Source organism: Pocillopora damicornis, chromosome 2, assembly GCF_964200805.1.
Source record: "Pocillopora damicornis chromosome 2, jaPocDami1.2, whole genome shotgun sequence".
NCBI lineage: Eukaryota > Metazoa > Cnidaria > Anthozoa > Scleractinia > Pocilloporidae > Pocillopora > Pocillopora damicornis.
The window spans coordinates 23196197-23213310 of NC_142671.1; the positions used below are offsets into that span (position 1 = coordinate 23196197).

The 17114-nt window shown below is 37.1% G+C and overlaps 1 protein-coding gene across 7 annotated transcripts; it reads right to left on the reverse strand.

Annotated features, from left to right (window-relative positions):
* Positions 1–670: 670 nt before the first annotated feature.
* On the reverse strand, positions 671–16523 carry LOC113686527 (synaptic vesicular amine transporter). 7 transcript variants are annotated; one of them, XM_089195147.1, is made up of 20 exons: positions 16231–16523; positions 14772–14944; positions 14048–14085; positions 13655–13713; positions 12996–13079; positions 12291–12383; positions 11759–11848; positions 11130–11170; positions 10805–10862; positions 9754–9849; positions 9026–9104; positions 8060–8111; positions 7034–7097; positions 5934–5985; positions 5142–5209; positions 4495–4540; positions 3683–3789; positions 3472–3550; positions 2069–2148; positions 671–1045 (listed from the first exon to the last, which is right to left on the reverse strand). In XM_089195147.1, exons 1-19 carry the CDS (start codon positions 16391–16393, stop codon positions 2136–2138), a joined length of 1455 nt encoding a protein of 484 aa, XP_089051273.1. In that variant the 5' UTR covers positions 16394–16523; the 3' UTR covers positions 671–1045; positions 2069–2135. The 7 variants fall into 7 exon arrangements, with proteins under 7 accessions (XP_089051273.1, XP_089051278.1, XP_089051275.1 ...); XM_089195152.1 differs by lacking the exon at positions 16231–16523 and adding an exon at positions 15681–15875; XM_089195148.1 differs by lacking the exon at positions 671–1045 and adding an exon at positions 1681–1823.
* Positions 16524–17114: the final 591 nt, after the last annotated feature.

Consider the following 17114-nt stretch of genomic DNA (forward strand, 5'->3'; position numbering starts at 1 on the left):
CGCTCACAAACATCATTGCCTCTTGCGTAATGTGACTAAAGGTTTCCTTGTCATTCAAAGTGAAATTTCCCAAGAAAAATTCCTAAAAACCTATTAAAATGATACAGATTTACTGATCTTTAAGACCTTAACTAGCGTTCAGATTTCAAGCAGGAATAAAGATTTTGAGACCACTTTTTTTTTTCATGCGGACGTCCGCCACAAATGTTCAAGTGGGACTCGAAGTGAAATCAACGTCTCAGGTAACAGATGAATGAAGTATGCTACATCAGAGCCAACAAGGTCCTATAGATCTGAAAAATGTTAAGGGGTAGGTGGAGAAAAATTGGCGTTCATCGATAACATGAATTTAGAATTCTGTTTGGAATCTACAAAAGGTTCAATGAAGGAAACATCAAAGGCAGATTCTGTAGTTTGTCTTCGTTTTTTCCCGTTTCCGTGGCCTTTCGCACCGGATTTGGGGGTCCGATAACGATTCTTTTCAAGGAAGGGCGCGACATCCTCTAAACACATTAGTGCAATTTTTTTCAACGCCTTCGGCCAATCGACCGCAGACGATCGATCCCCTCTTGACAACAAAAATATCTTTCGGTTGTGCTTGGTGTAGAGCAGAAACCGACATCCCATCAAGCATCTGGCAAACAACCAAACATCAATTTTAAGCCTTTCATTATTCAAATTTGTTGTTTAATAAATTTTCGTTTTGAAGTAAAAATAATTAAAAAAGCTAAGATAATTGTTTTGAACGTTTAGTTTAAGTGTTCTTTGCTCAAAATCACCATTTAAATAAATTTCTTAATATTTTTCAAATGTCCAGCTTAAGCGTGGCGAAGGAACGAATCCAATTCCACTTCAGACCGAAAGAAATCTCCTGATAAAAATACGACTCAGATTTCATCTGAGCCAGACTAAAACGCTGGGACAGCACCAGCTGCCAGTTCTGTCTTTTCCTCGTTCTTGCTCTCGGATTTTTTTCCCGCAAGTAAGTGAACACCGATGTAAATAAGGCCTTCAAATCTTCTGTAGGAATGAACAATCTCGGTTTCTACACAAGAGAAAAAATAGTCATCACAGTATCTAAGGCAAAGGATGGGGTGAGGGAGTGGGGGGGGGGGGGTGGTCATTGTCATATACTGGATTACGTCTTCAAATATCTAAATTGGTGAAAGGGTGAGTTACTAATGAAGGGAAAAATGGTCAACGTGGTTGATTCCGGAGAAAAAAAAATACGTGTTAGAATCTTGGCCGAGGTGATTGCGTCGTGTTATTAGGTAAGACCCTTTTATCTTAAAGAGCCTCACTCCAACCAGAAGATCTGCAAACTTTGAGGGATATGGATGATGAGCTAAAGGTCTAAAGTGGACCAGCATCTCATCAGGGGGGAGGGGGAGGGGGGAAAAGGAAGAGAAGTACCAAACCGAGGTACTCTCTCACAGGCCACTTAGCTCGTGAACAATAATTAACGTTCTACCTTTGGATCAACCGCCATCACAAATATCAACAACTCAAAAATACTGCAGTGATCAATTTCACACGAACATTTAGTTCCCCTTGTTTACATGGATTACGTTCTAAATTTCCGATACGTGTTGCCCCCTCAGTCAGCACCAGGCACAAAAACAAATTGAGATCAACAGGAAGGGGGCAGATAGCATATTAGACGTTACACTTATAATTAGAGCCATTAATAGTCTGGAATGATCTCGAAGATGTATTTGTCAGGATGAATTGTTGACTAGTTCTCCCGCTAAGTGTCGCTGAACTTCAGCACCCGGAAAGTCCAAAGTCCTTTGTACTGGTTTAAAAATAACAGCAAAGAAAGCCTTGCAGAAGGAAAATAAATATAGCACATCAGTGCTCATTCACTGATTTGACTTTCGAGTGTTGCGCAACCCGAAGTTTCTTCCAACTTACAGCAGAAGCACTAACTAACACTTGAACCGTACTTCAAAAGATTTCTATTTTTTGCAAAGAAAACGCTAAGATCACTTCAGCAGAAGAGACGGCTATAATTAGTTTAACCGCAAAAAAATTTGGAACTTTTAGGTAAGCTACTACTGAACCTTACCTTCTGGCAAATCTCTCCACACGCTCATTCACAGCTCTCTCGCATTTCTGCTGGCTCCATTTGTTCATCAATACCTGAAACTGAAACCATCCTATAGTGTAAAACTGAACAGATTTTGAACTTGGGTTAACTAAATTATCCTGAACAAGTTAAATCATGTTGGCAACGATCCAAAAAGGATATTGGAAATGTTAAGCCCATTAGCCACCAATGATCGTTGTAAATTATGGTATAAGGTCTAATTCTTAAAGACTGCTAAATCCGTAATGTGTTTAAACATCTGTTTTAATTATGATAATAAAGAAAAACCATGAGAAGTTTCCGTAACTCAATTCAGAATTAGTCAGTAACATCTTCTTTATAAACTGGCAGTTGAAAATTAACGAGTAATATCTACAAATGGCTACAGAAAGTTTTCAAAGCTTTCTTTTATTGCCGTCTAAATGCATCTAAGCGGATTAGAGTTCATTCCGGAAAGCTCAACACGAAAAGCTAAATGTGCACAGAACGACAAAGACTTTGGGGTCAAATCCTGTTAAAGGCATATCACAGTAGCAGTAACCAAATATGTAGCAATTGCAGTGGAGTGTCGACAGTGTAATCCGGAATTGCACTGCTTTTGTCAGTTCGCTCTGAAATTGGTATTAAAATCTCGCCTTACCCTCTCAATCATTTGGATAGAAAAGTAACAAGACCTCGATTATAAGAGCTTGTAGTTGTTGTTAATTCCATCACGACTTAAAGTTTCCATTACAGTCTTAATGTACTTCGTTATTATCTAATTTGCCGTTGTGACGACATGTGACTTAGTTTTGACTGAATTACAGATAGTCTTCAATTCGATTGATAAACGTGAAAGGGATCCAGTATCTAGGACATGTTGCCGCAAATTATGGACTAAATTCCGTTTATCACTGTAACTCTACACCGTAAATCTCAAACACCAAAAGAGCGCTTTTCGATTAAGTATCGTGAAATCAAAACCAAGAAATCACAATGGCCAATCAGAAGAAAGCAGAATATCCGAAAGAACCAATGAAAACTCAAGAAACAACAAGCAAACAGCCTAAAGCGCGGGGTGATCATGTCGTGATTGGCTATAGTTTTGCATCTGATTGGTTGAGAGAGTGGCACGGGTTTTCTGGACCAATCACCGAGGGACGTAAAGCAAAACCAAAGCAATCCCAGATTTACTTTCAACACTCAATTAGAAATTGCTCTTGTTATTACAGTCAGAGGAAGTTTGTGTCCCTATTAGACAAACGCAAGTTTCTTCCAAACTGAACCTTTGGTTTCTTGAACCCACACAAACGTGGTTTTGAAATCTGGCCATGGATTTCAAAGGACTAGGGTCCAAATTAGCCAAAATTTTTGAAAAGTCAAAATTTGCAATCCGTACTAACCTTTCTTTTTTATCCTGAACCATCCTTGGATATGCCTCTTCCGTTACATTTTTTTTTGTTTTAGTTTCAAGGCTTCGTTCTAGGTAAGGGAGATTTTCTATGATCGGCTCAAAATACCTTAAAACGCCACAAGGAAGACGCTGCCGAGTTATTTCAAACGACATCTGGGATACAATAAATACCACAATTGTAACATGTCTGTCAATTCTACCTTCTGTGTCCTCATTCTGCAATAATTGATGTTTGGCTGGTGGGTTTCTCAAAAACACAAGGAGTGGAGCAAAGAAAAGATTCAGAATCGCTAATCCACGCAGAAGCCTGAAAGAACAAGCGATAAAAGAGACACATTCTTGATAAACTAATCGAGGTATTTCTGTGTAATATATCCTGGGCTCTACCTTTTTTCGTTTCCATGTCATTCACCGAAACGGTAGTAAAAGCAGTCATCTTCGCTTTGGTCTGACCCTGAAGCAGCGAATGTAAAGTTCGCTGGAAAATTTCAGTGCCCACGGTTCAGAGTAAACGGGAAACAAGAAACAAGAAACAGCCGCGATGCAGAGGATGAAATAGCGTCAACTTTTTCGGGGATAAATAATGTTTTGAACAGGTAGTATGTAGGTGATGGGCAGTTGGCTATATATCCTAATTTAACTCACTGGTTTAGTACAGGAATTGACAACTTTCGTGTAGTTTGGCATAGAATTTAGAAACCTTAAGTCGTTTCCCGAATATTGTGTGAACAACCAGTTGCGGAACTGTCGGAGAAACGAAAATTGTAATGCTCCCTGATAGTGTTTAGCGAAAATAGTCTGACTTTGTAAGTGAGGAGCCTTAAAAAGGAAAGCAAAAAATTTTTTTCTTTTCGCATTTAACTTTATTTCTTTAGTCCTCATAAAGAGGGAGGTAGCAGTTCATGATGTTCAGGTATTCGTGGTTTTCAGAACCCCAGTCACCGGAAACTGAGCTTTTTACGATCACATAATACGGTAGAATTTCGCCACTAAAACTGAAACAGTTACCTACCATTGAAAACTTCCTTCAGATACAATTACTCCTCCAAGAAGTGGTCCTAAAAATCAAATTATATGTCGATTACTTCAAGGTCATTAGTGAAAATAGATAACATTTTTATGAAACACATACACATTAAAACAACTCACGCTTACCCTTAACTGACTAAAGTGGAAAAAGTTTCACGGATAACACTTTTACGAAACCTAACGTGAACTTGTCCAGCGTTCAGTGAACTGACGCAAATGCAAATGTCAAAGCACGTAAAAAAAAGTCAATGTAGGGCAGACGATTCAACAAAAGCCAACTACCGGCGGTCTGCCGTCGCCTAGATGACAACTAACTGCCATCTGTTTAGCGTACTAGCAAGTTCTTGTGTTTTGCTTTCGCCTTACGACTCCTTTCCTGAATACAACCGCCCATTACAACAACGACAACCGCTTATGGCAAAATTTTTTGAAACCCTGATGTACGGCCAATCGGAAACAGTACACTTGAAAAACAGGTAAAAATCATTTAGGATTTCCTCCTTCTTAAATTTCAATTATATATAGATTCGTATTAGAGACAAGAATTATCCTGGACTTCAGGACGATGAAAAGTGCATTCAATATGTTAGTGCGTGTTTATTGGTTTAGCAAGGAACTAAACACACATACCAAAGGCGAAACCGACTGAGGCCGCAAAATCTTCAATAGCAAATACAGCGCCATATACAGAGGCGTGTCTGAAGGGGAGAAAATAGCACTGCTGATTAAGGTAAAAACTCAATGTCTTTAGTGATAGTGAAAACAGAACTGTACCAAAAGTCGTTTACAGACGTTCAGTTTCAGGAATAAAAGTACAAAAATTTAAATCTGGGTTTGGAATTCATTCCGAAAAAACGCTCAGTATGCACAAAGTACAGTTATCACCTAATGGCAAGAAATCTCGGGTGGGTAACTTTAAAGAGGCAATGTAAAGGTACTTTAGCAAATGTGGTCAGGGGAAACAAAGGTTAAGGTTATCTTATGGTTAAAATGGTGCCCTTTACATCAGCACCTGATTTAAAAATGTCGCTCAAATATGGCTCAGGGTATCAGTAATCATGTAAGTAGCTAAAGAAAGCACACCAATTTGCAAACATGGGCCAAACGGCTCAAGGCAATAAAAGAACAAAAACATTTCAACAACCAACGTTTAAAAACAAATCACAGTAACTTATCCAAGGCATGAAGAAAGCCATGTCTTAGAAATACTCTTCATCCGTTTTTTGGGGGCACACGAATGTGTTACAGGGAAGGGGGAGGGATTAGGGGCGGGAAACGCTAGGAGGTAGGGGAGGGGAGGCGGGAGGGAAGACGTTAGGAGTTGACCTTCTAAGTCTTAAGTGTATCGCCCTCTCGGTGTATCTACTTGCAGTCACACAAAAACAAGGAGATGAAATCATTAACGATCCCATTAACACTTACCTGATGTCCACAAGGTAGGCCAAGGTGGCAGCCATGGATGCATCAACCATTCCTACACACCATCAAGTAATGAGAGGTTTCGTTTACATTACAAAAGAGTACTGTCTATTCAGTAATTAAGCTATTAAAAGGCACCAGCCCCAGGCGATGCCACCGCAGTTCTCTTAACTCACATCCATTGCCACGACACTAATAATAGGCTTTGTTTAAACTCCTTTGTTAAGTTACTCTGCTTGACACACACAAATACACGCACACTCACAAATTATGACATCTTGAAATAACAACTTTGACTTCGGTAATTATCTTAAATAGTCTTGAGAGTATTCATTTTCTTGAATTGAAGTACACTGTCATGAATGATTTAGTTGCGTGTCACAACTTAGTAATAGACACCCACGAAACCCACTGAGCCAAAACCAATAACAACACAAATTAAGCAAAAAATCCTTCTCCACAGTGGAAGGTTCTAACTGAAGCAACCTCATTACAATCCACTGCATAAAATAGTGCTTGGTTACGAAAAAGTCTGTCCTTGTTAAGACTGAAAGTTTAATATTTTCTCCGCTTATCCACAAAGTTGCGTGCCATGGTCGAATCACATCACAGCGGGTTCCTCTTGAATCACTTCACTGCACACTTAACCTCCATTAAATTACCCTTCACGATGGTAACTAATGACAAAATATATCTCGTGCTCACAAGGCGATAAAAATCTATAATGAAAACAGCGATTAGTTTAACTGAGTACAAAAATAACCCACGATGGAATATTGATCGAGAACAGATCCTCTCACTGGTAGGTCCGCCTTTAAATTGCTCTACGTCCTTATCTAAATTTGTATCATGTCGGAAAAAATTTTTAAGAAAATTGAAGTTGCTGATGACTGAAAACAAACCACACTGAAAAAACATATGTTTCCCTCTCTTTCGGAAGTAAAACTTGATATCTTTAGGGCAAGATGTGTTTTTTTCGAAGTCCCTAATATTACCACCTGCCGTGTTTGAACTTCCGCACAAACTCCCTTTTGAGAAAAGGTGTAACATGGAAAAACATAAAAGGTAAAAAATGAACTGAATCACATCCGGCCTTAACTCACCGATACAAAAGCCCAGGGCAAACAGCGGGGCTACAAGAACAGCCAGGGTCTTCGCAACCGGAACCTGTGAACAATGTGTAAAAATACAGAACAGCTGATGGGAAAACATCAATTATGTGTTTATGTTAATTACTGTCCATTCCGTGACAAGGAAAATCTGCCCTCACTTAAGGAAATTCCTTGATGAAATGATTAATCTCAATGAAGGTGTTGGCACTCTACAGGACATTGTGGAGTCTCGCAAGCAACGATCCATGAAACAGGAAACCGCCGCTTATCAATACTATCGTAAAGCACGAAAGCTTTTGTGAGTGCTATCAAGCGGATGTTCGATATTTTGATTTCTGCAGAAACAAAAGTGTACGGTTCGTAATAACCGAAATTTCTGCTACTTGCAACTTGCTGGCGATCTTTCTGTTCAAGAAGATGAACAAGTAAAAAAGAACGAAGCACAGCACATCACCTTCCTTCACTTGATGATTTACAACACGCTCTATACCACCAGAAGTATATAACCTATTCTGAGTTATATGCTTCTGACTTTCCTTCTGGCTCTCTTCACGGGGAGAGGTGAGAATGAATCACCCTGCGAAAGAGCTTGCTCGTTAACCATTAGATAAATATCACTCAATTCCAGCTTAACAATCTTAGAGGGTAATAACACCGACAACAAATTGAACAAAAAACTTCTCTAAAAACCCCCTGCCTAGTTTGCAGGTAGAGGTAAAGGTTTTGTGGTGTTTTATTTTGCAGGATTTTTTCCCTGCAGGAATTTTTCGGATGAAGACTCCACACGATCGGCAAGAAAGAGGCTAGGTTGTGCCTGCCATATCCACTTTTCAGTGAGATTCTTCTCACGTTTGTCTTTACTCAATTCGAAAAGCCTATACTCAGTACACCATTTAGAAACCAGAAAGTACGGATCATCTGAAAGTAGTACAGAAAAAGGCTCAGGCTGCTAAATGCGACAGTAACATGCCTTGGTAACTTTGAAGCTTTGAATTAAATTGGAAAGGAAATACTCACCACAAATAAACTAACAGCAACCAACACAAGTCCAATCAGAGATGCAAGCCACCTAAAATAGAAAAAACAGGAGAAATTCACTCCTGAGTTAAGATAACACTTGTTTTCAAGGTGTTAGATTTTAACACACAATTTTACCATTCACCGTCTTTCCGCAGCTCACAATTTTTCCATTTTAACCTAAGTGATCGTCCAGAATAAAATATGTTAAATGAATGAGGGTGATCTTTACAGTAATAAACTCTACTTAAGCAGTAACTAAAGTCTGAAAAAAATTCGGGATTTGAACCCACGACCTCTGCGATACCGGTGTAGTGCTCTACCAACTGGGAGCTGGGCATTTAACTGGTTCACTATGAACCCGAAGCTTTATGTTCACTGCTGCTTCAGTAGTGTTCATTACTGCCAATATCACTCTCATTCATTTATTAACCATAACCATTACAATTTCCTCGAATGTGATTGGTGCATTAGCTGCTTTATTGTTCACTAATCATTCTCTAGAGTTGTAATCCGACAGCGTAATCGGACAATTGGCTGACAGTCCTGTCAGTCAAATCCTCCAATCACAGAATTGATAATAATAACCATAACAACAAGCACTTATCTTAAAAAAAATTGTAGAATTTCCAAAGTTGAGGAATTTCTTACTTAGACATTGTCTCCACTGAACATATTTGTCCTAAAAGTATTTGTTGTTTTTGGAAATTGTAACAATTATGATTGATTGCTAAAAGGAATTTCTGTCATACTCATTATTGAAAAATCAGACTCCCGCTTAGCTGTCATCAAATTTTGTTAATCACTGCTACGATTACGGACCGAATTGGACTCCACTCGGTCCTATTACCATTATAAGTCAGAAGTTTGATCTCCCTAACAACTTTTTCTGAAATCAAGTTATGACAAAAGCAATCTGAAACCTCATGTATAAGTACTCAAACATATAGCATCACTCCTACAGACCTGCCGATGATATTGCCCAGTTTTCCTAAGAGTGGTGTTGCTATAAGGTATGCTCCAGTAGAGGGCAGGAAAATAAGACCTGTAAAATGAAAAACCATAAATTTTTTCAACAGATCATTTTCAGATTGATTACACATAACTTCCATTCATTCCCTGTGGCAAATATTACAAAATTTTGGACCAAGCTAAGGAGAGCTGGCTCTTGTATATGAAATAAAGGGTTATAATGGCAAACTTTCAAGAAAAAAAAAATGTGAAACCACAAACTTCCTTTTCTTGGCTGCAGTTTGAATGAAGTTTACTTGCAACAACAGAAAAACTCTTCTGTTCAGCAGTGTTATTCAAAGAAAAAAAAAAGTCAAGCAGATGAAGTCAAGCTATAAAAGGACAGTCAGTAAGAAAAGCAGCTGGGCTACACAGGTTCAGACATATTGGGCTATCTTTTATCTCTCTTCCAACAGACTTCTTAATTTACACCTGTTAAATTTAATAGCACACTTTCTTTTCTGATCACATAAACCAAAGATGGGCACTGGTTATTTGTAAAAACTGGTTAACAGTGCAGAAGGAGAATACTGTCTCACACTTTGGCACTTGGTAAAATTCCCTCAATAAGGAGTCCCCATCTCTAAAAAGCCTTCATCTCCTTTAGCCCCCTTATTTGCAGGTTCTAGAAATTTATATGCCCCAAGCAAGGGAAGGGGTTAACTGTAACTTCATTTCCTTACCTATCTGCCATTTCTTGGCATCCATAGTTTCTAACAGCCATATTGGTAATGTTGGTTCTAGCAGAGCAAATGACATGTTGCAGAAACATACAGCACCTACCAACAGATAACACGTCATAATCACATTATGTTTCTCCTTACTCAAGATGACCAGAAAAATTCTCAAGAACATCTTACATAGTTAAAATTGGGAAATTTGACATAATGGTCATTAAGATCAAACAATTTGGTTCCTCAGTTTGATATCCAGAAATTGGGTGCATACCCTTCAACAGTTAAAGGGTAGATGATGTAAAATGTCTACAACTAATTTTTGTTTAAGGTACTGGTGAGGAGAATTTGCTTCATAATCCAGAGCTTCTCTAGTTGGTGACCATTTCCTTTACTCTCGTTACCTTAATATTTGATTAGGTGGTGATACTGTAAGTAGATATTAGATGCTATTCACTCTTAGGGGTATTAGGTTTCATGTCCTGCTGTCACATTCTATTGAATAAAATTAGTCACTGACAGATTGGTAACTCTTTTCCAGCTGGTTAGTGATAGTAAAACTACTGGTATGCTTCTCACACTCTGCTTTCTGAATCACACAATTCAGAATTTTGAGAGCATACTTTAAAACATGCAAAGAGTACTGGCAAAATGATGTACCAGTCCATATGATGAAGAGAGTCATTTGGTACAATTTGAGGAAAGAAAACTTTGCTTGGCAGACACATAAACTGTCAAACTTATGTGCTACTGATATACTGCTTTCAGATCTCATAGAATAAAAATAAGAAAAAGATTATTTTATAACTCTTGTGGCCAGTTAATGAAAATAAAATTACCATTATTTCTTTATCCCCATGCATTCTAAACTTCAGTGTTGTGGATCACATATTTCAAAACTTAATGGCGATTGTTGTAATTAAAACTGTAGGTGAGGAGAGGTGAAAACTTGATGCTAGCATTTTGAAGTTTTCTTAATCAATCAGAGGCTCAGTTTTGAAAAAAATCCCTGCTGGCCTCCTTCAAACTACAAGTAACACATTTCCTTAACCCAACTTACCACTGGCAATCAGAATGTAAGGATCTGACAACAAGTCCTTGAGGGTGGGTTTTACTGTCTACAAATAAACATCTACTTTAAATCAAATTTTTACTGTTGTAAAATAACTTCAGCATTTGTTTTTAAAGATTTTTTTTAAAGATTTGAGTATCATTCACATACATTAGATTAGTGTAACCCCTACTTTTTTGTCCTGGATATTCCTCATAAGCATCCATTTCCAAGAACCATTTAACTATATCAGGCTCTGTTCAATGCGTAGTTAAAGATACTATGCCTTATCAAGAATACTTCAGCATGAATGATGAATTTCATCATAACTTACATCTTTTGGCATAACTGGCTTCTGACTAATAACCACCAACACTAAGGAAAGAAAATAATTAAAGTGAACTAAACATTGGATGTTTATAGACCACTCTGCTAATTTTTTAAAATTATTTTTTCTGGGATTAAATTCAAGAGTACTGCTTACTATATAAAAAATCCACAATTTAATTAGAATATGTCTCACAGTGACAAATGAAAATTGAATTATGATAAGACTAAACATATTCATTTCTTCTGCTTTAACCACCCACACCTAGCCAAACAACACATATTTCATCAAGAAGTAAATAATCTATTAAACTGATAATTCAAAAATGCAGTATAGAAAATTTCTATATCAGAATGTAAGTGTACTAACCTATTAGTGATACAAACAACCTTTACATTAATAGTCTCATACTCTAATATCAATTTTCCAAATAGAGAAGATATTTCGTGATTATATACTGCCTTGATTTTGTTGGGCACAAATTGTAACCTTGGACTAACAATTTCCTCTTATTTAAGGGTTACTTGTCACAAGGGGGGAGTTATAAAAGTGACCCTCCCAGCACTAGGTTATGTTTATAATAAAACAATTTAAAAAATGACGGGAACCATCAATAAAAACATAATTATACTAACCAAATGTTAAAAAAATGAAACCAGCAAGTATAAAGAATGGAAGGCCCTTGCCTCCAATACTGTAAAACAATCCTCCGAAGGGGGGCCCGGCTACAAATGTGAAGAGAACATTTTCAGTCATAAAACCAAAGAAGAGCTAGGACTATTAGCACTCACCAAGTTCCCTAGAATTTAATGTTTGGTCAATCAAATCTTGGGAGTAAAAGGGTTACTGCCGTACTAATATATTTCCTTATGCTTTAGACAGATTTGTAGGATCCCCCATATCAGTTAAGAATATGTTGTTGTATTAATGTGCACTGCTTAGCTATGATCACACTGTTACTACATAACACCATGGCAACATGACCACTGTTTACCAGATGAATAAACATCTAATTTATAAGAATCGTCACACTGGAGAGAAAAATTAAAGAAGCCCAAATCATCACGGTCCACTAGCATTCCTCTAACAGAGAAATGATTTAGAAAACTTCAGGGAAACAGTCTTTAACAACATAATCAATAGCTTTACTAGTTCACTAATACATACCTAGAACACCAAGGCCTGTCACTCCCATTGCTATACCTATTGCTGTCCCACGTTCGTTATCATCAGGGTGGGCAGCTGCAAGCATTGCTAAACCTTAAAATATCAGTCAAACAAACAAAAATTTAGACAAGCAAACAGCTTCATAACCTTAGATAAGCCCTACTAGTTTCATACAAAACTCTTCCTTTGTCATTAAGGTTCTTAGTTATTTTTATAATGCCAAAGCACTGTACAGATATCCATTTTTAGCAGGTGGAACATACTTTTCAGTTTCAATTTTTAACACTCACAGTCATCAGAAAATAATTATGTGCTGTCAACCAATAAAAAGAAACAACAAAAAAAGGTGAGGAAACTACTTCTACTACTGGCAAAGCTTCTTCAACTTTTCTGAAATAACTGATATACTCCAACTGACTGGATTAGTCAAAAACCTAGAAAATTACAATGTAATTGGTATTTGTTTCAGAAGAGCAAGATTGCACTTTCCATGGGTTCACCAGTGTAATAAGCCACTTGGAAAGTTGAGACAACATGAAGAGAGTTTGTAAATCACCTGCCTCCTGCTTGTGATAAACAAACTTTTCTAGACAGTGTTCTCCCAAGCTCCTGCATAGGTTATAATGCCTGGCCCAATAAACTGATAGAAAGTGCAGTCTACTGCTTAAGTAGACAATAAAACTACTCAAGTACACAATCACTTACTAGAAATGAGAACAAAAGAAGATCCTAACCCCTGAATGGCCCTTGCTACAAAGAGAAGCCAATATCCTGATGCAAAGCCATACACTAAATGCAAAAGAAAAATCCTTATGGCAAGGGATACATACTTTGACAAATCTACACAACCCAAATGAGTGAATCAAATCGCAACAGACATTTACAGTAGATCATAAGACAGTTTACCCTTAACTATAGTGGAAAAATACTAAATTGGCAATCAAAATGATTTGAATTTACACCATGTACATGTAAAACCACACACAAAAAGTAAATGCTAATAGTGTAATACAGCTATCACACCAAAGCTTGTAAACACATTTTTTAAAGGCTGTTTTGTCAAACGCAGTAAAATAAAAATTATTTTCTTCATAGTAGCTCCTTAAACTGATCTTGATTGACTTAAAATTGAACACATTGAAAATAAAATTCAGTGACTACATGTATTGCAGCCTATGAAAAATTCAGTTTTTCAGATCTCTGTTTCTGATTCTTGATCAGCCAAACCCAGTTTCACCAAACATGTTTTGCTGGTGAGAATGGGATATTAGGATATATGTCTGCTTGTATTAATATTCATATTTATGGGTTGCTCACATGAGCTAGTACATGTACTAAGTAAAACTCCAGAATATAGTTATTACCCAGAGTTGATACAAATAAGACACAAAAACCACTGTATAATGGGATGCTGTAACCCACTCTGCAAATTAAAATTATAACAGGTAACTTATAATCAACCATTTGAATCAAAGGGTGTACATTTCCACAATTTTTAGTCATTATGTGCAAGAATTTCCTCTCAGTTTTGAAACAGCTGTTATCACCTCTGAATGAAGAAACCTTCTTTCGTATAAAAGTGAAATGAATTCCTTTGAGAGGTTAATTGAATGAATCCAATCAGGCTTTGGAGAAAACCTGAACTTTTTTTCAAAAGTGTGAGTAAGGTGATACCTACATGATGTAATCACATTATTGAAAATTATGAAACTTAATAATAAAATCATAATTAATTTTTTTAACCAGTTTCCTTATACCTTTCTGTTAGATGCCCTGCTGCTGGATTCACCATAATCTGTAAGATAGTACAGGTAAAATTATTATTGAATGGTTCAAGATGATCTTCTTGGCAAAACATGCTGTTTAATATCTACGGTATCTTATCTACTAAATTCAGCTAAATTAATAGCATCCATAAAATGACAGAAAATAAATTTAGATTTGCACTTTAATTCTTGTTACTAATTGAATAAAATTGATTTTTTGGGGGTCACAGAATAACACCACATAATAAATAATATTTAGGATTAATGGCTTTCTGCAGCAATCATGTCATGTTTAATAGATATGGGTCTTGAAACCCTCAATGTCCCATGGGTGACCATGACAGAATTTCTCCTTATAATATTGATACCTTGTCAAGCAGACAAGTAATGAGAATAAAGAAAAATATCAATTAGAGATTATTAATTGATCCAATACCAACATTCCCCAAACTAATATTTTAAGAACTGTACAGCAGACAGTAGAGAGAATTATCAATGAGATCTTGGGATCACTGCTGCAAGAGTGTGGAAGACTATTTAATGGTTACCCTGAAACATTGCAATTTAAAACAAATATTGTGTTTAGTCCCATATTGTAATTTAGTAACTTTGCTATTTTGGAAAGCATTAACCATAGAAAAGAGTTGATATTCAGGATAAAGGATTAGGTACTAAGGTACTCTTTACAACTTCAATTAAAATCGAAAGAACAAACCTGAACAAAGGCTTTGGATGCAAATAGAGCCCCAATTTTGAGATCCATGGATGAATCTATTACTGTTGGTGGGGAAACAGTTGCAAATGTTTTGTTGCTTGTTGAGTTGGCAGCAATCTGTGGTCTAGTTGTTGGTATTTCAGTTACATCCAAATATACTGGTATAATTGGTACTGCAGAAAGACAAAACACATTACCATAATTAATGAATCCAAATATTTTTGCAATCTCAGGAAAGTGTGAAATTTGAAAGAGTTTCTGATAACAGTGCAAGTTATTTTTCAAAGGCATAAGCCACAGCAGAAATCAAGAAAGGCTCCCTAATCCCATAGAGCCAAGCAAGTTCAAAACCATGCCCTTTCCTTTATGTGATAACATTTTTATGAATTTATTTCTGGGGAGTCACAGAAATGACTTTTTGTTAAGTTATGCCAAGAAGCTGCACTTCTGCAAACAGGTAGTTGTACAACTTTTTTTATTTCTCCTACCTGGTTAGTGTGACTAAAACACAATTCATTAGGGAGTTTTGTTAACACAACCAACTGCACCTTTTCATACCAGTAGCAATGTGTTTTTTACTGTTTGAGAAATACAATGTGTGATACAACTTCCTGTTTGCAGAAGTGTAGCTCACTGGCTAAACTTAAAAAAAACTAAAAAATTTTTTAAAAAAATTATTATTGTGATCTTTTAGTGTTCTCTGGGGAACAGCTAAATAAGTTTCTTTTAAGTAAGACAGAGGAATTAGGGATCATATCAAGAGAACATCCTCTAGATGATAAGCTTACTTGTTCTCATTACCTTAAACATAATAACATATTGGAGTCCCAAGGAGAATTTACATGTAAATCACCTCTGAGGGCCAGATTAAAAATTAGGAAAGTAAGGAAACATGTAAGCTGAACAAACCCCTTCCTCAGCATTATGAGTAGCCTACAGTACAGGCATCTTATTAGCACCAGCCAATGTTATAAGCTCCCAATCATTTATCCAACTGGCCATGTTTGGTTTGGAGTTAGAGTGGACAGTAGGGGGAGGGGTAGGGGGTGGAGGAAAGGTAAGAAGACGCCTGCCTGAAGAGACTGTTGAAAAGCAAAACACCCCATAATTAGTTGCGCGTCACTGCATTTCTGGAAATTAGCAATAAACCAATCAAAATGAGTTACATTAAAAACCGGAAGCACTGTCTTCTGACAAAAAAAAACCACACATATGTTTGCCCACAAACAGAGTTCTGCAAAATAACAATGACTTCAGGCATGGGTAATCTTCACTTCCCCACCCCCACCCCTCCTCCTTATTTTTGACCGTCGACCGCCCCCTCGGTACAAATTTCTTTCTCTCCCCAGCCTACCAGTGTCGTTAAAATCAAAATACTAAGCACGCCCGCCAAAATTACGCGTCAATGAGTTGATGAAAGAGGTAGAAAATAACCAAAAAATAAACTTTTTATAAATACCGATTACAGACAACAGAAGGCAGTCACACAGGGCACTCAAGCACGCTATTAACAAGATGATTCTCTTTGAAATCTCCCTTGCTTCAGGTTCCATTTTGACAACACAGCGAAGCCCGTCGTCCTCGATTAACATCTGGTCGTCATATTCCTGACTCTCTGTCATGTTTGGTCAAGAGAAAGGAGTGCATTCGAGAATTATTTTAGCTTTATTGAAGTTTTTCTTCTCTCATATCAACTTCAATGACACAACACTGAGTCAGCAGAGTTAATACGTGCTTCATCTCGCAAGGAATGGCGGGAAATATGTTGGAACGACTGAAAAGGACTGGGTATGGGCTAAACTATTGCTAAACTAATGCAAGTAATAAGTAAGATTAAGCTACAGATGACAAATCTCTGAAGAAATATTCAATCAGAAAAGAGTTGTATCTAACTTAAAAATTACAAAAGGTATGAAGCAAAGTTTGATCCTGGCTTGAAATCGAATTTTAGCAGAATCGTAGCAAGAGAGAGAACCTAAGCCAGTGATGACAGAAGCTATATCTGAAGAATAAATATTTATCGGTTTCAATGGGTATAGTCTGTGAGTATCTCGGAGGTCGCCATCGGGGTCACGATTTCTTCCTGAACGAAGCACACTTTCTCTTTTTTTGCCTTTCTTCCTCACCAATGAATGAGAAAATTTTCGGTAATCGAACACATCGAAAATCGCTTCGTTTTTGGTGAATTTATAGACAGCACAAGTACACAGCAAGCGACTGTTGGCCTATTGCATGTAGAGAGCAAAGGAAATGGAAAGATAAGAACCGGTATTAGATCATACAGCTTGTATTTAGCTCTGATAGTTTATGCCTAAGTGATTTAATCGAGTTACTGCTCAAGTG

Bases quoted from the DNA above. Each gene is read 5' to 3' on its own strand.
- LOC113686527 (XM_089195146.1), bottom strand. From the start codon at position 16,393: ATGACAGAGAGTCAGGAATATGACGACCAGATGTTAATCGAGGACGAC. The intron at 14,945-16,230 runs GTATTTATAAAA...GTCTTTCTGCAG, and splicing joins CCTTCTGTTGTCTGTAATCG to TACCAATTATACCAGTATAT. The intron at 9,105-9,753 runs GTAAGGAAATGA...TTCATTTTACAG, and splicing joins TGCCAAGAAATGGCAGATAG to GTCTTATTTTCCTGCCCTCT.